The following is a 24,195-nucleotide window of genomic DNA, read 5'->3' as shown; positions in this document are numbered from 1 at the left end:
GACATTGGCTGTGGGTTTGCTGTAGATAGCCTCTATCAGTTTAAGAAAAGTCCCTTCTAGACCAATTTTCTTGAGTGTTCTGATCATGAAGGGATGCTGGATATTATCAAAAGCTTTTTCTGCATCAATTGAGAGAATCATATGGTCTTTGTTTTTTAATTTGTTTATGTGCTGAATTACATTTATAGATTTACGTATATTGAACCAGCCTTGAGACCCTGGGATAAAACCAACTTGGTCATGATGTATAATTTGTTTGATGTGTTGTTGGATTCTGTTTGTTAGGATCTTGTTGAATATTTTTGCATCTATATTCATTAGTGATATTGGTCTATAATTTTCTTTTCTTGTTGGGTCTTTTCCTGGTTTGGGGATCAGGGTGATGTTTGCTTCATAGAACGTGTTGGGTAGTCTTCCTTCTTTTTCTACCTTTTGGAACAGGTTGAGTAATATAGGTACTAATTCCTCTTTAAAGGTTTGGTAGAATTCTGACGTGAAACCATCTGGTCCCGGGCTTTTCTTTTTAGGGAGGTTTTGTATAGTTGATGCTATTTCTGAACTTGATATGGGTCTGTTCAACATTTCCACTTGATTCTGGTTAAGTCTTGGAAGGTGGCGTGCTTCCAAGTATCGGTCTATTTCCTTCAGATTTTCATATTTCTGAGAATAAAGTTTCTTGTAATATTCATTAAGGATTTTTTGGATTTCTGATGAGTCTGTGGTTATTTCGTCTTTGTTGTTTCTGATTGATGATATTAGAGATTTTACTCTTCTTTTCCTGATTAAGTTGGCCAGAGGTTTATCTATTTTATTGACCTTTTCAAAAAACCAGCTTTTTGATTTATTGATCTGTTGTATTATTCTTTTGTTTTCAATTTCATTTAATTCTGCTCTAATTTTGGTTATTTCTTTTCTTCTACTGGGTTTGGGGTTGGAATGTTCTTCCTTTTCCAGTTGCGTGAGATGTCCCATTAAGTTGTTAACTTCCTTTCTTTCCGTTCTCTTGAGGAAGGCTTGCAGTGCTATAAATTTCCCTCTTAGAACTGCCTTTGCAGTGTCCCAGAGGTTCTGATAGCTTGTGTCTTCATTGTCATTTTGTTCCAAAAAATTGGTGATTTCTTTCTTAATCTCATCTCTCACCCAGCTATCATTCAGCATAAGGTTATTTAACTTCCATGTTTTTGTATGGGTATGCAGATTCCTGTTGTTACTCAATTCAAGTTTTATTCCATGATGGTCTGAGAAGATGCATGGAATAATTTCTATTCCTTTAAATTTACTGAGGTTAGACTTGTGACCTAAAATGTGATCAATTTTGGAGTAAGTTCCGTGGGCTGATGAGAAGTATGTGTATTCAGTTTTGTTGGGATGAAATGTTCTGTAGATGTCTGCTAAATCTAAATATTGGATGGTTAGGTTTAAATCTAAGATTTCTTTGCTCAGCTTCTTTCTGGAGGATCGATCCAACACTGCCAAGGGAGTGTTGAAATCTCCAACGATTATGGAGCTGGAGGAAATCAAGTTACTCATGTCTGTTAGAGTTTCTCTTATAAATTGAGGTGCATTCTGGTTGGGTGCATAGATATTAATAATTGAGATCTCGTCATATTGAGTATTACCCTTAACAAATATGAAGTGACCATTCTTGTCCTTCCTTACTTTTGATGGTTTAAAGCCTACTGTATCTGCAAATAAAATTGCAACACCTGCTTTTTTCTGATTACCATTTGCCTGAAATATGGATGACCATCCTTTCACCCTGAGTCTGTATTGTCTTTTAAGTTGAGATGTGACTCTTGTATGCAACAAATATCTGGCTTGAGTTTTTGTATCCAGTCAGCTAACCTATGCCTCTTTAGAGGACAGTTTAAGCCATTCACATTGATGGAGAGTATTGATAAGTCTGGTGGAATTTTGGGTATCGAGTTTTTCAAAGGTCCAGTGGACATTTTTAATCCTTTCGCCAGTGTGGAAGTTGGAGTTTGATCCGAAGATTCTGAGTGAGTTTACTTTTGTGGTATAGGATTGGGTTGGTCATTGTGGAGGATAGGTCTGAGAACATCCTGAAGAGCTGGTTTACTTATGGCAAATTTTTTCAACATATGAATGTCATTGAAGTATTTAATTTCTCCATCATAGATGAAACTCAGTTTAGCTGGATACAAGATCCTGGGTTGAAAGTTTTTTTGCTTTAGGAGATTAAAAGTTGATGACCAGCCTCTTCTTGCTTGAAAAGTTTCAGCAGAGAGATCTGCAGTTATTCTAATATTCTTACCTTTGTACGTTATAGTTTTCTTTCGCCGGGCTGCTTTGAGAATCTTCTCTTTCATGTTAACTTTAGTGAAGCTAATTATGATATGTCTGGGAGATGGCTTATTGGGGTTGAATCGTGCTGGGGTTCTGAAGCTGTCTGCTATCTGAATTTCAGATTCTCTAGGCATGTCTGGAAAATTTTCTTTCATAATTTCATGTAGAAGGGCCTCTGTGTCCTTGGCAGCTACTTCATCAGTCTCCGAAATTCCTATAACCCTTATGTTGTTTTTTTTCGAATTATCTGAGAGCTCTCTGAGTGAGTGATCCGTTTTTGCTCTCCATTTCTCTTCCTCTTTGAGAGATTGGGAGCGTTCGAAGACTTTATCTTCAATGTCAGAAATCCTTTCTTCTGCTTGCTCCATTCTGTTACTGAGGGATTCTACTGTATTTTTCATATCTTTGAGGGCTGTAAGTTCTTGTTTCAGTGTGTCTAAGTCTTTGGTGGTTTTATCTTTAAATTCGTTAAATTCTTGAGACAATTTTTGAATTTCTCCTCGAATTCCTAATTCCATTTTATTAATCTTGTCTGCAAACCAAATTCTGAATTCGACTTCTGACATCTCAGCCAGTTGTTTATGAACGGGATCTTCAATCACATCTGCCGTATCTTTTCTTGGGGGGGTTGATCTATTCTGGTTATTCATGTTACCAGAGTTTTTCTTCTGATTCTGCCCCATGGTTTACTCCCTTTGGTTTTTCCCCTGGGGTTTTATCGAGGGCCCGTACAGTGTTGTGGCCTGAGAAACTGGGGCCCTGTCTGGTGTGGTGGAGCAAAGTGGTTCTGTCTTGTTTTCAGCTGGTTTCTGTTCGATCCTATTGCAACTTCTACTCTGGCTTGAAGTCTCAGCTGTGTGGAAAAATCAGCAATTAAGTCACCCCGCCTGCCCACCTCTGGCCCCAGTTGGAAAAGGAGAATCAAACCTTCCTATAATCGCACACCCAGGGCACCGCCTGAAGAGTCCTCAGTCTATTAGCCCAGTTCAAAAGGTCCGAATCAACTGTCTCAATCGGCACTTGTCTCGGGTGGAAGGGTTCAAGAGGTCTCTGGGAACTGGATCACAGGGGCCTGGTGACTCCTCTGACACAGCTCACCCCAGTGCAGTGTGGAGTCAGGAGGAGCCACCCAGCAAACAGAGCAGTCTGGGAAGGTTGACGTCTCCTTCCACACTTTGCCCCTCCGTCGGTCCCAGTCACTGGTATCTCTGCAGATGGCTAACCCAGTTGCCTGCAGTGAACAGACACTCCAGGGGTTTGCACCTGCCTGAATCGCAAGGAAGTCTGCCAGGCCCCCGCAGACTGCCGCTATCTAGCAGGAGGAGATGGGGCCTGACATCTTTGAGTGTTTGATGCAGGTGATGGGAAGGAGGTGTTCACTCAGGCTTAGCCCCGTCCCTGATGCATGCTGCTAACAGAACAGAACAGAACAGACAACTTTGTGAGGTTCTGTCTCTGTTCCTGTCGTCGCCTACAGGAGACGGGCTGTTTTGAGTTCAAACGTCTTTGCTGCTGGAGAATTGCGTCTGAACACCTCTCTGGGTCGGCCCCGCCCTGAAGGCTTCCGGGTTTGTGAGCTGTGTCACCGGTGGCCTCCTCTGGTTGCCCAGAGAGATAGGGGGTGTGGCCTCAGAATATCCAGAAGTGAGCGTTCTGCCGTTAAAGAAAAAACGGCTGTTGATCTACCTCCAGGGAACTGCTGCTCTGGTGTGGGCACTCAGGCGACCCTTTTCTCCTCTGTCCCACGCCCCAGAGTCAGCACTGAGCGGCCGCAGTTTGTGCTGGGTCCACACCCCTTAAGAGATCCCCCAAGAATCAGAACTCTTGGGGGATGGGCCCCCAGACCCCGATTGGGAGTTGGGGGGGAAGCTAGAGTTTCATTCAGTTTCACGCAATACTACGGTCCGGGGAGGGCTCCTGCACTGCACCGCAGGGAAGTGCCGCCAAGGCTTGATTTCCCCTCAGCAGAGTGCCCTCTCCTCGCTCACGTGTCCCAGAGTCAGCGCTGACCTGACGCAGCTCAGGCACTGTGCACTCCCCTCGAGAAATCACCCAAGGAGCCGAACTCCTGGGGGATAGGCCCTCAGACCCCGAGTGAGAGTAGGGGTTCTCAGCTCTCAGCGGGGAGGCCAGAGTCTGATTCAGTCTTGGGCCCCGTATGCCTGGGGAGGGTTGCTGCACTGCACCGCAGGGAAGTGCCGCGAGGCGTGACTCCCCCTCAGCCCGGTGCCCTCTCCTCACTCGGCGCGCCTCAGAGTCAATGCTGACCAGTCGCACTCAAGGGGACTGTCCACTCCCCTTGAGAAATCACCCAAGGATCCGAAGTCCTGGGGGACAGGCCTCCAGACCTCAGTGGGCGGGAGGGGAGCGCCAGGGATTCAGGGTTGCCGGCAAAGGATTCCCAAAGTTTTATTCAGCCCTATGTCCGGCAGGAGAACGCCACGGCACCCCAGTAGGGGAGGTAGGTCCAGTTTTTAGAAGGTCTCTCCCGTGGAGTGTAGTGGGAGGGCCTTTAATTTCTGCCCGCTTGTTGAATTATGGGGCTCTAGAGCCGGTCTCATGGGGGAGGGGGACTCCCGTCCGCTTGGTGGTGGATTTTGTACCTTTTGTTTGCGTCCTTGTGATCACAACTTCCCTCAGCAGTGTTGATGTGCGTTCTTCAGCCTTCTCTCTTGGTGAGGCTCAAGTCCACCAGGATACTTACTAAATTCCTGTCCCTTAACTCTCCTTCTGGACGGGAGCCTTTGTTGAAAGCTGGCTTCAGTCCGCCATCTTGTCCTCAACATTCTACTCTTTTTTTTTTTTTTTGATCAACATAATTTAAGTGTGCTGCAGAAGTTTACCTACAGGTTCAAGTGTGCCCTGAGATAAAAAAGGTTGAAAATCACTGGTCTAAGGCTTAGCATGGCTGGAATAGAGAGTAATGTTCAAACTAATAAAAACCTGACGTAATGTGGTCAATTTTTTTTGCTAAATTCTCAACAGAAAAACCACTGAGGGGTTATTGTGAGTGCACTGGGGCTTCGGTCACCACAATAGCTTGATGTCATTTCCCCTAAGAGCAGGTCCTCTACAAAATGCTTCTCAATTTCCCTGAAAAGGGAGGCAGAAAATGATGTGGCTCTTGAGCTCCATCTATTTACATTCTCCTCAGATGGTTTATGAATTACATCAGTAACAAAAACAAATCTCTCTCATAGCCCCGACTTTTGATGGGGTCTTCTGGTCTGGTTAATGAGGCGTGTGTAGGCAGCACTGGGGTGAATCTGTTGTTTCTGTTCTTATTGGTGTGGACAGAATTGTCTGGAAATAGAAATCAGCCAGAAATCTGTACCCTGAAGGGCAGTGTCCGCCATGCACCTTCCGGTTCTGGCCCATCACCTCTGGTTATTAGCATTCTCTCACTCTCAAATTTCAACACCCCAACATCTCTATGATTGCTATGTTGGACCATTTTTACATTCAGGAATTCTTCCTATGAGAAATACCTTCTGATTGCTCACAAAGAGGACATGACATGAGACGCCTTCCTTAGAGCCCCTCCCCCTACCATTTCCCTGCCTGGCTTGTGAAGGTGCCTGGTGCCTCGAGGCCCTGCTGAATTAATGGATGCTGGTCCTAGACCAATATAGGAGTAACTTTACCGAAAGCATTGTCATAATTCCTGTGTAAACATGCTCACGGTTTTGAATGCAGTTACCTTTTGCAGTAAAATATTTTGTGCTATTCCAACTGTACCCTAAACATAAGCCCCAGCTGAGTTGCTAGGGGCTTTGGTATAGATTTTTTCCTAAGTATCCACAATTCACCTCTTCTTCTTCTTTTTTTTTTTTTTTTTTAGATACAGTCTCATGGTTGCCCAGTCTAGAGTGCCATGGCAGTAGCCTAGCTCACAACAACATCAAACTCTTGGAATCAAGGAATCCTCTTGCCTCAGCCTCCCAAGTAGCTGGGACTACAGGCACCCGCCACAATTCCCAGCTAGTTTTTCTATTTTTAATAGAGACTGGGTCTCACTCTTGAGGCTGGTCTTGAACTCTGGGTGCTGGGAGTGCTGGGATTACAGGGGTTACCTTTTCCTGTTAAGCAGAACATATCCTAAAATTTTTTTTTCTTTGAAGACAAAACAAACATGGAAAAGCATGTGAAAGCTAACATAAATTTGAAAACTTTTCTTCACTGGAGTAATGGTGACTCTGTGTCTGGGTGGGGCTTTTCCCCATCTCCCATCACTGTGGGGAGCAATGAATAATGCGTTAGGTCATCTGGAACACCGACTTTTAAAAAAGGTTGATAAAAGGATACTTGATGGCCATTTACCCACAGTCCAACTAGCGTCTGTCCTGTCACACACTTTCTTTCTATCCTAGCCTTTATCTAACTCTATGCCTATTGTTTTTTCATTTATTATTTGCTACTTATTCATTCATTATACTCAACAAATACAAAATCAATGGTCCAAGATATCAAGGAACTTAGAGTCTAATAAGGAAGTTTTAAGAAAGGGATTGATATAGATCTTTCTTGAACTCTCTTAAAGAAGGGACAGTGAAGTTTGTTCATGTCGGGTGGCAAGGAAATGATTGCTAATTAGTGAATTAGCTGAGTCTTATCTCAAAAAGTTAACCCATCTTTAAAGGGTACTATTTTTCTATTTTTTTTCCCATGGGCAAAAGTCCTGTCTTCAAGGGCATCCAACCTGCTTATCTATGGTGTTGGATATCACAGAAAGTATCCACGGACCTTTTTATTTGCTAATCAACCTTTCTTAGTGTGTGTGCATTTCCAGTGAGGCTCAAGACAAGTCTTCATTCTTCCAATATGGCAGAAAAGAAAAAAGGTTGGACACCCATGATAAGTCTTTATTACCTTCAGACCAGAGATCATATTTTTTTGGTAAATAATTTAGCTTTAGCACCTACCTCATGGAGTATTAAATAAATACATGTGTTTTGCTTTTTAAGCTTTGATAAAGCTGATGGTTTAACAAATTACTATGATTATTTTGGCTTTATTTTTACGGTATCTCTGCATAGTGAATTTATTGTATTGCCTCCATGTAGCTATTAATCAGCATTCCTGAACACAGGTTTATATTTATTACAAGCATTGGTATTTACTACCACTGCAACAACTCTGGGAGGTGGTCAGAATTTCTGCCAGGATGTGAAGAGGCTCGAGGAGCTTGTAGGTTCTCTGAGGTCATCTGGTAGGTCAGTGGTGTGACTAGAGTTAGGACTCAGTGCCGCAAGCTCTCCTACCTTCACTGGTACAGATGGCTCCCGCTGCCCTTCCTCCTCCCCTTTCTGCTCATGAATCTAGTGCGATTAGTAATGACTGAACAAACACTGGACAGTGGGAGCTGGAAACCATGTCTTTGGCTTTTCACAAAAGGATTTGAAGACAGAGGTCATTCCCTTGCCCCTGTAGTTTATTCAAACCGCTGAAACCTTCAGCATCTCTAATTAAAAAAATGCATAATGAATCATTGCCCAATTTGGCAATAGGAATGTCGATGTCATGTTGTGCTTGGTTGCAGGCTAAGCATTTGAGGGTGGCTCCAGAAACTTTACATACATATCCACGTAATGTGCCTATTCACGTGTAAATGTAAATATTTATTGTTGTTGTGATGTGGGAAAAGTGATAGTGGTGTGAGTGTAGGAGAGTTTGCAATTTTTTATTCAGAATCTAGGGCCCAAACTACTCATAAACTTGACTTCACACTTGAGTTTTTTCCCAACTTTAACCAGTCCTAATATAGACAGTGAGGATCACAGGGTTTACATTTAGAATAGTTGAGATAATAACTCTGTGTCACTGCAAAAGCAGGTGTCTGGCAGGAAGGAAGAATTTAAACCGATGAACCCTGGGCAGGCACTGTTGGAGTCCAGGACTGGGAAGCCTCATAGCAAGGGCCACGTTTCTTTCTTTGTGGTTCCAGACCCCTGAGAGAGAGGGGTGCCACCAATGGCCAAGGTGTGGCTGAATGGATATGTGCACAAACTGTCCCCTCTGGCCTGAGCTTATTTACACTAGTGACTGATACACTGAGCACGTCCTCTGTCAGGCACTTTGCCTGCAGTGTCTCATTTAATTCTGGCCATGACCCCAGGATATAGATACTATTAATATTCCTGTTTTCCAGATGAATACTGGAATATGCTTCCAGAGGTGAAGTAGCTTGCCCAGGTCATGTAGTTGGATAGAGATAGAGCCAAATTTGAATGTTAATTCTTTATCTTAATGACCTATAGTCTTAATTACTTTATAATATTATATACTAACAATTGGGTTCTGGAAAATTCATGTTTTTAATTAAAAATTAAAAAAAAAACTTTTCAGAATGTTAGAGGGTATACTTGTTTACCTACTTTGTTTTTGTACAGACTGAGTCAAAGTTATACATGTAAGTGTGCCCTTCACCCACATAGTGGGCACTGTACCCAAGAGGTGTGAACTTACCCTCCCCGGCTGGATTTTCATTGAGATTTTATGTCCATATGCACACTTAAGTGTTGATCCATTACTTTCAATTTGGTATTTCTTTCTCCATTCTTGTGATGTTTCACTTAGAAGAATGGATTCTAATTCCCTCCAGTTTGTCCAAAAAGATACCAGATCACCATTTTTTCACTTTTTTGTTATGGCTGAGTAGTACCCATAATATGCATGTACTGTATTTTATTAATCCATTCATATATTGGTGGGCATTTAGGTTGTGATTGTGATTATTATAATCACATCTTTGTGATTATAAATTATGCTGCTGTAAACATTTGTGTGCAGGTGTCCTTTTAATAAAAATTACCTTTTTTTCTTTGGATCTATACCTAGCAGTGAGATGCTGGATCCAATGGTAGGTCTACTTTAAGTTATTTGAGGTGTCTGCATACGATTTTCCACAGAGGTCATACTTGGCAGTCCCACCAACAGTATATAAGGGGTCCTGGAAATTCTTGATGTTGAAAAGAGATTTTTATATTCGAAAAGCCATAATGGAGGCTGGTGTGGTGGTTCATTCCTGTAATCCCAGCACTCTGGGATGCAGAGGCAGATGGATCACTTGCGCTCAGGTGTTTGAGACCAGCCTGAGCAAGAGAGATATCCCGTCTCTACTAAAAATAGAAAAACTATCTAGGCCTTGTGGTAGGCGCTTGTAGTCCCAGCTACTTTGGAGGCTGAGTCAAGGGGATTGCCTGAGCCCCAGAGATTGAGGTTGCTATGAGCTATGGATGCCACAGCACTCTACCCGGGGTAACCGAGTAAGACTGTGTCAAAAAAAAAAAAAAAAAAGGAAACCAGGAAAGAAAAAAGAAGCTAAAGTGGAAAATAAGTCTAAATTTGTACACTAAAGCCAGTTAATTGATAGTGGGGACCCATGTGGATAAGGCCATCCCCAGGCCTGGGGCAACCTGCTATGGCCAGTTTATAATGGGTGGAGTGTAGAGAGGTGATGTTGGTTTGAGTGCTGTATATTTGCAGACTCTGTTAAAATTATATTGCAAGAAGAGCCTTAGAATTCATGTAGGTCAGCCTTTATAGTCCATCAAAGAGGACACTGCAGCCACCATGGGCAGCTCCACTCACTTGGTGTCCTGTCCAGACGCAGGCGCAGCTGCACTTAGAACTCAGGGCTGCTGGTCTTGGTCCTGTGCCTTGTTGTTAGCGCTGTGGATAAACCCAAAATAGCCCTTTTTGAGAGTGTCCAGATGAGAGAAGGTGGCTCTCATGTGCTCCTGCACTTTTAAAGTGACTGTCAGCCAGACTCTGCCATCCTTATAAAGCTTCTCTCCGCAGGAAGTTGGATTAATTTTTGCAGACTTGAGGATATCCAAGTGTTAACACTTCAGGAAGGAATCACCACAGATTTTCCTGGGGACATCAAAAAGTCTGGCTCAGTGTTTACAGAGAATCCACTCTGGACACAGGGATGGGGCACAATAGCCAGCTGCTCCCGGGAACTGAGGCAGCTTACAGAAGGACAAGGACTGGACTTGAGAAGCCAATGCCATAGGGCTTTTCCACTGGGTAGTGGGCTTCAGAGTCAAGGGAGGCGTGCTGCTATTTTATGCTCCTTGGGCCACACTATAGCATTCAGGGACAGAAAGCCTCCTGGGATGCATGGAAACTCTGGGCAGTCATCCGAAAGGCCCTGTCGGGTAAATGAGACTGTTCACAGGTGTGATCACCACCTCATCTGATGGTCTCCTGTACTGGCTGCTCCTTAAATTCCAGGCTCTGGTCGTTCCACTGCTGATCTGTGAGTACGATTATTACCCCCAGATTCACTGACAGCCAAGGAGCAACACTGGTTCCATATTTCATTGGAGGAGTGGTCCTCAGCAGGTAACCAGCATGTGACACACGCCACAGGCTCCTGAGGACAGATGTGGGTTTTGTTTTTTTTCCTGCAAAAAAAAAAAAAAAACAAAACTGGGCAGGTTTTGAACCCACCACCTCTGGTATATGGGGCCAGCACCCTACTCCTTGAGCCATAGGCCCAGCCCAGGACAGTTTATGTTTTTGAGAGCTTAAGATAATTAACCTCTAGTTTTTCCTTTAAACACTGCTTTGGGCAGCTGTGATCTTCATTGCCTAATGGTCTTTGCCTCAAATTTTGTTCTGTGAATCCCCTGATTTTTCCTGAAGCCTGGGGCAGAGCGCCCTGCCCTCTGGCCCTTTCTCGATCTACTTTCATCCCCTCTACCTGTCAAAATGACAGAATGTCTGACTACCAGTGGAATTGGCAGACGATGAGTTTCTCTAACTCACACGGATTTCAGTTTCTGTTGCTGCCTACACACACAGCCGGAGGCCTCTTTCCACGTGGTGACTACGGAGGCTCAGGATGTCCCGTAGAAGCACTGAAGCCCCAAGCAGATGAGTTTCCCTTCCTTCTAAAATGTGCTTGTCTTAGCTTGACTTAGTGAAAAGTCTTTGTTTTAAGATGTCCCGAGGGAGACAGTGGCTTAAATGTTCTGCTGCCACTGTACCCATGCCTCTGAATGCGGAGATGAGAGAGAAGAAAGACTGAGCGCCCTAACCAGCCGCTGCGCCTTCCATGTACTGATGGGTGGAAAGACAAGCCACAATGCGGCTGTTCAACCAAGCAGAGGGCCGGGCTGCAGAGAAGGCAGCTCCTCTCCCAAAACCACACCAGAATGGCAAGCCAATTCTTTGCAGAAAAGCAACAGCTCTCCTAAAATGACTTTCTGTTTTGTGAATTTGTTTTTAAAATATGGACAGAGTTCTTGGTCATAGGCAACCACAGTCCCGTGATGTTCACTGCACTGCCTTGAATCCAGCATAAATGCCTTTGCAGGCGCAGTAACCTTCTGCTTATAATGGAGTTGCTCTGTGTGCCAAGAGAATGAGTTCGCTCTGAGAAGCCCTCTGCATTCTATGATTCATGTAGGCATTGATCTGGACAGAGGAACTCTGCAAGAAAGCCAATCGCACTGCCCTTTCTCTGAGGTGTCAGTCTTTTGGTTCACAGTTGTGTTTTCAAACTTAGGGAGCCACAGATGACTTCGTGGAGGGCTGTAAATCATTCCATACATTTTACATTTGTTGGAGGAGTAAACCAAGAGTATTGAACAGGAAAAGGTTTTCAAAATTTCTCCAGGAAACCTTAGCTGTTAGAGATTGAGAGGGCAGAAAAATACTAGGAGAGGAATCCATAGGCTGGAATAATGTCTTCTGAATCATCCAACCCAAATCTCTCATTTGCAGTTGAGGAAATAGAGGCAATCAGAAACCAAATGATTTGCCAAGTTACCTAGTTAGACAGCAGCAACGCCCAGACCAGAGGCCCAGCTTTCTAACTCTCAGTTCCAGGTATTTTCTGCCACCCCTTTCCCCTCTCTCCCAACTTCTTAACTCCTTACATTAAAGATAAGACTAAATCAAGAGGAATAGTTCCAAAATGTAGCCCATGATCACGATCTTCGATGCCTTTAAAAAATAAGAATTTCTTAGACCTACCAAAGGAAATTGAGACCTGATCTGCCTTGTCACAAGCTCCTCAGAGATTTCCGTTTACATTACATTTTAGAATCATCAATCTCAGGTCTATAAAAGGGCAGGTGGCATGTCCCAAGAAATGACCAGTGACTTTTAACATTACTGAATTTATCTGGAGAACAGTCATTCCTCGTTTCCTGCTGTTCTTAGTGCCAGTCATGTAGGGAGCGGAACTGAGCTAATGACGGCTCAGAGAGTAATTACCCCAGCTTGCCTGTTTCTCTAATGGGTATAACTATAACTATTAATATTAGCTCTTTCCCCCCCGACTGGCAATGTTTATCTGCTGTGTACTGCTCTGCTGTACTTAGTGGAGCGTAAATGAGTGCTTTGCGAGTACCCTCAAATATCCAGGCCCACTCCAGCCTCTGTTGGTACACAGCATCTGGCCTCAAAACGCCTCGCAATAAGCCTACAAATAGTGTAGTCAGAGCCCCAATCACCTCTCTAAGCAGGTAATTATTACTTCTGCCAGTTACGTGAAATTTTAGCATGTTGCTTATAGCAATAGATTGAGGAGCATATTTATGTGGTTCCTGCTTCTATTCATAGCTCAGAGTTAAAATTCTGCTTCTGCTGGAGTACAGCTCTGGGCTGTGTCCTTCAGTATCAATTTGGCTGATAATAAATAAAATATCATATCCTTGGGGGGTGCAAATTAAAATTATATTAAATATCTAGATAAGAAATAATAAAAATAGGTTATTGATGGACTATAAAAAAATATATCATTTCCTCATTTCCCCCCTTAGTACCTAACACAACTAAACAAACAAATAAACAAAATCCTAAGGCCCAATTTATTCTGAGTACAGGAGAGTTCTGTGGACAAGGAACTGGGCAGCCCTGTAGGATTACTGAGCTATTGAATGTGTAGCAGAAGTGTGATGTCGAGGCACTCTGGGGGTCTCGTGACAGAATTTAATGGGTTTTGTGGTGTGTTTTGCAGCATGCCCTTTCTGACAAGGCGTGTGTGAAAGCCTTTGACCCAAAGACAACTTGCTTACAGGAATGCCTGATCACCACCTTCCAGGAGGCCTACTTTGTTTCGGAAAGTTTCGAAGAAGCCAAAGAAAAAATGAGGTAAATTTGCTTTTCTCCTATCTGGAGAAAATAACTGTTAATTTTTCTGGCTCTCTTTCTTCCTGTGACCTATCTCTTGCATCACTGTGGGTTGGTGGTGTATTTTTTGATTCCTGTTTGTTCTGCAGGGACTTTGCAAAGTCCATCACCCGCCCCTTCTCAGTGCACTTCAATCCCTACACTCAGAGCATTGAAATTCTGAAAGACACCAGAAGTATTGAAAATGTGGTGCAGGACCTTCGCAGCGACTTGAACACTGTGTGTGACGCCTTGGACAAGATGAACCAGTACCTTGGGATCTGACGCCTGGAAGCCGCGTTGTCGGCCGTGCCATCTTCTCGGGGCCTCGCAGCAATTCTGTCCTTGAACGCTGGCGTTAACTGTAGCATGCTGTTCCATCTCTCTATACCTGCTTGTAACTTGCTGTGTAGTATATAAACTACCAAAAGAACCCCAATGGCACCTAACTACTGGTATGACAGAGTGTGATATCTTTAAATGTCTTAAGTAGATTCGACATTACCGCTAGTGTCCCTAACCAGACTGCATCTATTTAAGATTTATAGCAAATAACCCTCTTCTGATCCTAGCGTATGCCCTTCTCTGTCTCAGATTTGAGCCTTTTCTCTGTGCTCATTAGATAAAATGAAAACAGCAGTGAAGCTATTTCTGTTTTCAATAATATCAGTGTTTTCACAGCATTCTTTGAGAGACAACCAGAATTGTAGGAAACTTCCCATCACAGTAGCAAAAGATTCAATGTTCTGTTTCAAAAATTGTTAACACAGTATTTGAAATGAGATTTAGGTTGAGTATTTATACGATGCAAAAATGTACAGGTTGCATTAACCTTGTAGAAACTGAATTGTGAGAAGTTTCCTGGAGAATTTTGGAAGCTAAGACTCCCAGAAAGGACATTAAAAAAGACTAAACCGTGGGCAGTAAGTGTTGGGACTGTGAATTTTATGCTGGAATAAAGTGAATTACCACACTCAGATGTTTAACTCATTTCTCTGGTTTACAGGATAATAAAATCGCAGAGCTGTAAAGATCATTTTTTGATTTCCAAGATGTGAAAATTGTGTCACAGAGAGGTTAAGTGATTTGCCCGAAGCAGCGCAGTTAGTTAGCTATGCACCTACAGTCACTGTCTATTGAATTTTCCTTGGGATTGCCAAGGCATTCAACTTGGTGTAGTTATGTGCTGTCAGAGGAGGGATACTAATGCCTCTTAAAGTTAATGCTTATCATGAAGCAGGACTTGGTTTGTGATCAAGGATTCACAGCAGTGTCTATGTTGTTTCCCCTCATGGCCTCCAAACCAGGCCAGATCCAAGGGAGGTTGTACACTTTCTTTAAGTTTGGGCAACTGTGGGCAAACAGTAGTGATATACCACAAATTTCCAGTGCTCCTTGACATAGAAAATAAAATCAGGTGATTAAGTGAACAAATAAAAAACCTGCTGAATGAGTGTGTGAATTTCATCTTCATCTGCTTCCCTCACCAAACTCAATGGCTGTCCTCTGATTCTGCTTTTGGTAGTGAGAAAACTGGATGTTGGAAAGGGGAGGGAGCAAGAAAAAGGGGAAGATAAGGAAAAGATGACACAATAACATTTAGGAAATTAAAAATGATTACTTGAGCGAATTTTAAAGATTTTTTTCTAAAATAAGAAATTACATATAATTTTAAAACAATTCATATTTTCATATGGGGTACATTATAGGTTAGAAATCTTTGGACTAAATATATTCAGGAAGAATATGAGAAAGAGGTAAAACATCAGGTACAGGTCAAATTAAAATGAAAATTCAGGGGTGTAAATATTGGTTATTCCCACTATTGGGGATCTTTCACTTCTAAAGAATTCTCAGAACAACTAAATTTTGAGAAAAGAGTTTGGTGCATAGAATGTGAGGGTCACAAAATTTAAATACTATTCTCGGTGAAGGGGACGGTTCCTTGAAAAGTCATGAATGGGGGCGGCACCTGTGGTTCAGTGAGTAGGGTGCTGGCCCCATATACCGAGGGTGGCAGGTTCAAACCCAGCCCCAGCCAAACCGCAACAAAAAAATAGCCGGGCATTGTGGCAGGCGCCTGTAGTCCCAGCTGCTCTGGAGGCTGAGGCAAGAGAATTGCATAAGCCCAGGAGTTGGAGGTTGCTGTGAGCCGTGTGACGTCATGGCAGTCTACCTGAGGGTGGTACAGTGAGACTCTGTCTCTACAAAAAAAAAAAAAAAAAAAAAAAAAAGCCATGAATGGTAGAGAAATGGTGAGCACGCTGAGTGAAATCTAAAAGATCTAGAATGGGCCGTGTGTGGTGGCTCACACCTGGAATCCCAGCACTCTGAGAGGCTGAGGTAGGTGGAGTGCCTGAGCTCAGGAGTTCAAGAATAGCCTGAGTCAGAGTGAGACCCCCGTCTCTAAAAAAAATAGCCTGGGTGTTGTGGTGGGCACCAGTAGTCCTAGCTATGGGGGAGGTTGAAGTAGGAGGATTGCCTGAGCCCAAGAGATTGAGGTGATTGTGAACTGTGATGCCACAGCACTTTGCCAAGGGCAAGGGTGAGACTCTGTCTCAAAATCAATCAATCTAGTATGATTAAGCAGCTGTATATTTTAAGTTAAATAGATCCATAAATATATGGTTTGCTAGGTCTAGATGACCCCGAATAACAATGTACTTATAAGTAATAATCCAGAGTAACATTCCAGAACAACAAATGCCTGAATTTTCAGAATTAGTTGCTAAATTTTCTCAGAGAAGAAAATTGGCCAAGAAATTCTTAGTATATGCCTTTCGTGTTGTTTCCATAATTTGGCAGTGTGTAGATTGTTTAGACACAAGTCCTAGAGTTCTGTCATATTTTCTTTTCATTAAAAAAAAAAAGGAAACCATCAAGTTTTTCCCCTTTTGTCCCACGATGAAATGGGAGCTCCTTCGTTAAATGTACTTGAGGGAGAAGTATACTAAATTGTAAACAAATTCCTTCACAAAATAACACTTGAGGAGTCTTTTAACATGTGCAGAATCTATTTTGTCTCTAAAATAAGAAAAGAGTTGCAAAGCAAATAGCGTTTCCCACAGATCTTATATAGGTATCATACAAGCGGGAAGAATTACCTGATTCTTTTTAGATTTGTTCTCCATTCAGAATAGCAGTAACCATGGTTTTCACCCTGTGAAACGATGAAATCATGGTTTTCATTTGTTGTGAGCATTTAACATGCAAATGCCATTACAGCTAATGGTGGGAAAAATCCTATAAAATTTAATAGGCATCAAAGGAAAAGTGTTGGCAGAAAAATTCCCTGCATAGAAATAGTGGGACAAGATAATCACAGCCGGCTTCTTGTCATATCAGACACCCACTCAGCATGACCATTTGTCTCAATTATGCCTCATGACTTAAAGCTGAATTAGATAGATCCAAGGGCAATTACAGATTTGAAGACACCTTCTCACTGTCATCTCCACGTGAGTGGTTATTTTATTTTGGCTTTGCTGCTGCCTTCTCTAATCAGTTAATCAGAAATCAACACAAAGTTCCTGGCAAGACCAGATTTTTTATGCATCACACTTTGCAAAAGATAGCCAAAATCTGATTAGTCCGGGGTTATTTACTCTTGAAGCATTTTTGCCTGTTATGAGCTAGGACCAGGCATACAGTGTATTCTTAAATGATTAGCTTATTTGGCATAATAAGAATGTAATAGAGTGTTTATACGTTATACCTTTTCTTTTCTTTTTTTTTTTTTGAGACAGAGTTTCACTTAGTCACTCTGGGTAGAGTGCTGTGGTGTTATAGCTCACAGCAACCTCAAACTCTTGAGCTCAAGAGATCCTCTTGCCTCAGCCTCTCGAGTAGCTGGGACTACAGGCACCTGCCACAATGCCCGGCTATTTTTAGAGACTGGGTCTTGATCTAGCTCTGGCTGGTCTCAAACTGGTGAGCTCAAGTGATCCACCTGACTCGGCCTCCCAGAGTGCTGGGATTACAGGAGTGAGCCCCTGCGCCTGGCCTAAATTACACCTTTTAAGAGTGGAGAACTTCCACTTATGTTTTTTTGTTTGTTTGTTTTCATGTTTGTGTAAGGGGCATAGACTTGGGCTCCTGGTTTAGTCTCATTTATTTACTGTGTAATTTAGAAATGATGCTTTATGGGGACGATGTATCTGGGTATGTGTGTTGCTTTCTTATGGTAAATGGGCCTGAGCCTAATGATTGCAAAGTGTTGCAACATTTACCAACGTCTAAAACGAAAAACAGTGTGCTCTAAAATGGAATCAAATCGAAATACAAAGTTTCATTTTCAAATGGAGTCATGGTTCACATCATCTCATTTTCTTAGTTCGAGAAGGAAAACATTAACGTAAGATGTTGTTCTCCAATTCATTTGATCTAATTTCCAACTTGTAAAAAATCAGACCCTGGCGCTTACTCTCATGAACCTTGTCTTACTTATAATGAATAAGAAAGCAGCCCAGAATTTTCCAGTGTGTCTGAGTTTTTTATTTTCCCTTCTTCTTCTATTTCCAAAGACATTCTCTTATTTTGGGAAATGATTTTTATGCAGATTGCCATCTTCTGGGGAAAGTCCAGGGAATTAACAGTGGGATACTGCTTCCAGTACTGGCTTTGTATATGTTTGAAATAAACCAGTTCTGGAACATAAAATGGTAGCTCTTTATGATGTGACAGTGGTTTTCAAAACATTTATGCTGTTTCTTAGAACTTATCAGGCACTGTTTCAGGCAGTATTGCAGACCCTGAGAATATAGTGGTGAATCTGACAGAGGATGTTTAGACCCGCTTTGAACGTATGTTATGGCAGGGACAAATAAAAAAAATAGATAATTTGAAATTGTGGCAAGTTTTATGAAAAAAAAAAAAAAAACCAGGGTGACTTGATAGAGCAGTGGGGAGATGAAATCAGGGGGCCTGGGAAGGCCTTTCTAAGGAGCTGGTATTTGACAAGAAGCATGGAATGAGAAGCAGCCAGGCATGGAGAGGGCTGTGGGCAGAGCGTCCCTGGGAGTGGACCAGCAAGAGCAGCGTGTGAGGGAGGGACAGACTGCGGTGGTCAGGAATGGAATGGCATGAGGGCAGCGTGGGAGGCAGCGGTGAGAGGTAACAGTGGACTTCACAGGGGTCAGGTGTCCTCCAAGCAGTGGAAAGCTGCTGGAGAGCTGCAAGGAAGAAACTGATACCAACTGATTTACATTGTTCAGGCTCACTCGGTCCACTCTGTGGAAGGTGGGGTGGGGACAGGAGTTAGAAGCCGCAGAGCCATAAATAACTACATGCCAACACAAGAATAAAACACAGTTAAATTCAAGTAGGGGAGGGGAAGAGGGGGCAGGGGAGGAGGAGGGGAAGAGGGGGCAGGGGAGGTGGGAGGGGAAGAGGAGTTGGGGTCCTCTCACCCAGCAGGTGCAATGTGGGGGTGCATGGCGCACACCCTGGGTGAAAGGCTCCATTACAGCTTGGACTTTACCTAACAAATGCAAACAATGTAACCTAATTGTGTGAATCCTTATATGAACTGAAGTTTAAAAAACAGCAACAGAGCAAGTTAGGAGGCCAGTGCAAAACTGAGGATCTACAAAGTCACTTTCTTGCTGGATCACGGTGGACATTATTTAGAATAGCTGCAATGAAATAAGTTACAGGTAAGTGGGTGAGTGGAACCATCAGATAAAAAACTGGGGCAAACTGGAACAACTGGAACCAGGTTGATTCTCATTTGAATGAAAAAACAGTCACATGGTGAGCACCTCTGACCTTCCTGATGCCTGACACTTCCTTTTACAAAAATTTTCTCACATCAGCTGTATGGAAGAAAAGCTAGACTGGAAAGAAAATATATTTTTCTTTCTTGGGAGTCACAGATATTAATGACAGGAGATATTATGACAGGAGATAAAGGAAGCGGAAAATGAGGCATGATTGGTGAATGTTGGTGGTGCTGACATGTAGTCTAATTCAGGACAATAAAACCCCCCTCACCTCCAGGCAAACTGTCCACTCTGGCCATTTCTATAGGAATAGGCCATATAAATGTCAGTGAATGAGTCAAGTCTATTTCCACCCTTCTTGTTGCCTCCTATCTCCCCAAATGTGGATTGAAGAAATTTCAGGCAAGGTTCCCTAGCTGTGATTTCATCCTCTCTCCGAGAAGGATGGGTCTGCTGCGGCAGCTGGAAGTATATGTGCTTCTTGGGGAAGATTGCAGTGAGCCTGATGTTCCACCCAAGGGCGTCTGTGGTTATGGTGCCTGTGAACAGCATTCTCATAATCCAGTCTGGATACAGTTTTTATAATTGAACAACAAAAACATCTGACAGATGTGGGCAGGGTAATTTGAAAGCTAGATGGCACAAAGAAATCAAGTTCATTTTCTGTCAAAATCAAATCTTTAAAAAAAAACATGCAAAGCTGGCCCTCATTTTATAGTCTGGGAAAGATAATATTAATTACAGGAAGGTGGTCAGAAGTTTCTGTCCCCTCTGCCTTTTCTAGGTCCCTTGCAGTCTCCTTGCTTTTCAGCTTGTTCATTTCCATGGAACTTGCAAGATGCTGATTCAGTAGGTCTATTATCCCCAAAGGTTTGAAAACCACTGAACACGTCTAATGTACAGCTTGCCCAATTTGAGTGAACTGCTAACTTCACAGACGTTAATGAGGCCAATTATTGGCAAGTGAATTTGACGTGAAGAACACATTAGGTTTGCTACTATAGCAGTTATTTGTTTATCGGGATTGATTGAGGCAAACTTCCTTTTGATCATTACATCTGATTGATCACTGCACATGGCATTATGAAAGAATGAGGTTTCTAAATCAGATAGCGGCTTGCAAGAAAAATCTCAACCTTGCAAGGGCAGAACATGTTTCCCTATCTATTTCAGCCTGAAAGCCTAGCCATTAAATTGGAATGGATCCTAATTAGTCTCCTCACAAATCTCTAAAACTTTTTGGTCTTTCCTGTTGAGAAGAACTTAAAAGAAGCCTAAATTCCTCCCTTGCCCACGTATAGTCAATATCAAAGAAAATACCTTGCACGGTAATACCACTGAAAATGAGTGCAGACATAGCAATCCTGATTTGAAGTGGCATTGGAAAGTATAATTTGATTCACCCAGCCAAATGATTACTGCAAGTGCAGATCATCAGCATGGCCCACTCCAGGACATTTGAATTGGTGATGAGCTGACGGCTAATTGCCAGACTGAGTCTGCCTCTTGAGCTCCTGCCTGAGAACAGAGAGAAACTCCGAGCCTGGATGTAGACTATTTCTCCATGTTGGAGATAGTCTTTCAGGATGGCTGTCACTTTATTCATACCCAGCACCTGCTGTCTGCTTTGTCCAGTAATTGCACTCCCATTTTTCCTTTTGTGAATCCCATCCCTGATTCTAAGTCCATCCCTGAGGTGGTTGCTGATTCCATCTCTCAGTCCTAGGGGCGGGCTTACAACTGAGGTTTGGCCAATCGTCAATGGGATATTATATGCTCCTGGTCATGGCAATTGGTTCAGAAGTGGGACATGACCTGAATTGGTCTAATAAGAGTCAAACCCTGGACTTCTCTGAAACCATTGAGAAAGAGGTGTGCCACTTCTCTGATTATAAGGCGTAGAAATGAGTCTGGAGCTTCCGTGGGCCACCATTCAAAGCATGCAAGGCGAAGAGTAAAAGAGACAATGTCTAAATGACATTGCCGAGCTCACGGAGCTGTGCCCATGGCCAGATGTGCCTTTGGACTTTCCAGGTCTGTGAACTAATGAATGGTCCCCCCTCTCCTGCTTTCAAGTTCCAGCTGCTATCAGTGGATCAGAGAAGAGCAAGGCCCAGGATGAAAACACCAGGGAAGAGGCAGGAGACTTTAGATTTACTTTCTTCACACTTTGCCTCTTAGTTCTGGGAATCACAACCTCTGGGAGAAGCACAGCCCTTCTGTGGGTTCAGTTCCAGATCACTGCAACAAAGCAAATTTCACAATAAAGGGAGTCACATAAATGTTTTGTTTTCCCATTGTGTATAAAAGTTATGTTTATACCACACTGTAGTCTGTTAAGTGGCATTATGTCTAAAAAAATGCACATATCTTAATTAAAAATACTTTGTTGCTAAAAAATGCTAATGATCATCTGAACCTTCAGTGAATAACGATCTGCTTGCTGGTGAAGGGCTGGCCTTGCTTTGATGCTGATAATATGGACTGTTTGTGGTGGTGGTTGTTGACAGTTTAGGGGCCTGTGGCAATTTCTTAAAATAAGACTGCTATGAAGTTTGCTGCATTGATTGATCGATTCTTCCTTTCATGAAAGACTTCTCTGTAGCTTGCGATGCTGTTTGAGAGCATTTTACCTACAGTAGGACTTCTTTCAAGACTGGAGTCAATCCTCGCAAACCCGGCCATGGCCATTTCAACTAAGTTTATGGAATAGTCCGAATCCTTTGTTGTTATTTCGACAATGTTCATAGCGTCTTCACCAAGACCAGATTCCATCTCAAGAAAACCACTGGCTTTGTTTACGCATAAAAGCCAGCCCTCTTCTGTTTACGTTTTATCATGAGATTTTAGCTGTTCAGTAATATTCTCAGGCTCCATTTCTTAATCTGCTTCTCTTGCTATTCAGACCACACCGGCAGTTGCCTCCTCCACTGCGGTCTTGCAGAAACGTTGGAATCCACTTCTTCTAAACTCCCGCGAATGGTGACGTTTTGACCTCCTCCCATGTATCATAAACGTTCTTGATGACATCTAGAATGGTGATCCTTTCTAGATGGTTTTCAATTTACTTTGCCCCAGTCCATCACTGGAATCACTGTCTATGGCAGTTGTAATCTTACCAAATGTATTTCTTGAATAATAAGACTTAAATGTCAATACTACTCTCTGGTTGTAGAATGGATGTTGTGCTAGCAGGCATGGAAACAACTTGAATACCCTGGTACATCTCCACCAGAGCTCTGGAGTGACTGGGTTCATTGTCAATGGGCAGTAATATTTTGAAAGGAATCGTTTTTTTCCCTCATGCAGTAGTCCTAAACAATGAGCTTAGAATGTTCATTCAACCATGGTACAGACAGATGCATTTCATCCACGCCTGCCATTCCAGATACAGAGCACAGACTGAGTAGGTTTAACACAATTGTTCAGTGCTCTAGAACTTGCAGAATGAGGATTGGCTTCAAGTTGAAGTCGTCAGCTGCATTTGCTCCTAACGAGAGTCAGCTTGACCTTTGAAGCTTTGAAGCCAGGTGACCGTTTCTCCTGTCTAGCTATGAAAGTCCCAGAGGGTGGGGTGTCTCCTTCCAGTAGAAGGCTGTTGTGTCTCCACAGGCAATCTGTTGTTCAGTGCAGACATCTGCATCCACAAGGGTGGCTGGGCCTCCTGCATGGCTTTCTGTGGCTTGGCACTTGGGGTTGTCCTTACACACTGATGTCACAGAGACGACTTCTTTCCTTACACCTCATGGCACAACCTCTGCCAGCTTCAAAATTTTCTTCTGGAGTTTCCTCATCTTTCTCAGCCTTGAAAGAATTGAAGAGAGATGAGGCCTTGCTCTGATTAGCCTTTGGCTGAAGGGATGTCGTGGCTAGTTTGGTCTTCCATCCAGACCACTCCAACTTTGTCTATTTCAGCAATTTCTTGTCATTTGTGTGTTCACTGGAGCAGCACTCTTCATTTCCTTCAAGAACTTTCCATTTGCATCCACAGCTTGACCAATCATCTGGTACAGGAAACTTGGCTTTCGGCCTGCCTTGGCTTTTGACATACTTTCCTCCCTGGCCTTGATCATTTCTAGCTTTTCTTTCTAGATTTAACATGAGAGACATGCAAATCTTCTTTCACTTAGACACTTAGAGGTCACGGTAGGGTTATTAATTAGCCTAATTTCAACATTGTTGGGACTCGGGGAATAGGGAGGTCCTGGAAGAGGGAGGGAGATGGGAATGGTCAGTAGGGGGAGCACTCATACACATGTGTTGATTTAGTTTGTCCCATGTGGGTGCAGTTCATGGCCCCCTAAAACAATTACAATAGTAACATCAAAGCTCACTGGTCCCACATTACTAGGACAGATATAATTATAATGGAAGAGTTTTAAAATATTGTTCAGAATGCAACACAGAGACAGGAACTGAGCCTGTGCTATTGGAGAAGTGGCACCAACAGACGGGCTCGAGGCAGGGCCTTCAGTGTTAAATTTGCAAAAATTACCTATGAAGCACCATGAAGTGAAGTGCCGAAATGGGGCCTGTACTCTTTGCACCCTTTGGCTTAGCGCATGCCACAGAAATATGAGACATCTGACCTGTTTGTCCTCTGCTAATGCTGGGAGTGAGGTGACTTCATTCCAGTAAGATGCGGCCAGTGTAATTGCTCAACAGATGTGTTTAATTAGGTCCTAGGCGACAACTTGAAATTCGTTCTGCAGGTCACTGGTTTGTTCCATGGAAAAAGAATATCAAAGCAAATTCAACTTAAGCTGAGAGCAGCTTAGATAACTGGATAAGACTTTTGCTGGCCTAGTTTTTCACTGTAACTCTTAGGATGATCTGATTTTCATTTGAATTGGGCACCTTTAAATAAAAATTCCCTCCCCAGTATAGGAGAGAGAACATGGGCTTTGAAAGCCGGTAAATAGAAGTAGATATTCTGGCTTCTCTGCTCAGTAGCTGGCTGGGTGATTGCTTTAGACTTATTGATACTTTTAGTTTAGTTTTTTGTAAACTAGGAATGAAATACCTTATTTACAGATTTATG

General features: G+C 42.8%; 1 protein-coding gene across 1 annotated transcript in view; it reads left to right on the top strand.

Moving 5' to 3' along the window:
• Positions 1-14,400, top strand: part of TPH2 (tryptophan hydroxylase 2) — a 129,646-nt gene extending 115,246 nt beyond the window's left edge. Inside the window, exons 10-11 of the mRNA XM_053584772.1 lie at positions 13,283-13,416; positions 13,545-14,400. Coding sequence (XP_053440747.1) covers positions 13,283-13,416; positions 13,545-13,719 — 309 coding nt within the window. The 3' untranslated portion in view covers positions 13,720-14,400. The remainder of the gene's footprint in view (positions 1-13,282; positions 13,417-13,544) is intronic.
• The last annotated feature ends 9,795 nt before the right edge of the window (positions 14,401-24,195 follow it).

This window comes from Nycticebus coucang, chromosome 3 (genome assembly GCF_027406575.1).
Source record: "Nycticebus coucang isolate mNycCou1 chromosome 3, mNycCou1.pri, whole genome shotgun sequence".
Lineage (NCBI taxonomy): Eukaryota > Metazoa > Chordata > Mammalia > Primates > Lorisidae > Nycticebus > Nycticebus coucang.
Note: the sequence above shows the minus strand (reverse complement) of the source record. Positions and strands in the feature narration are given on the sequence as shown.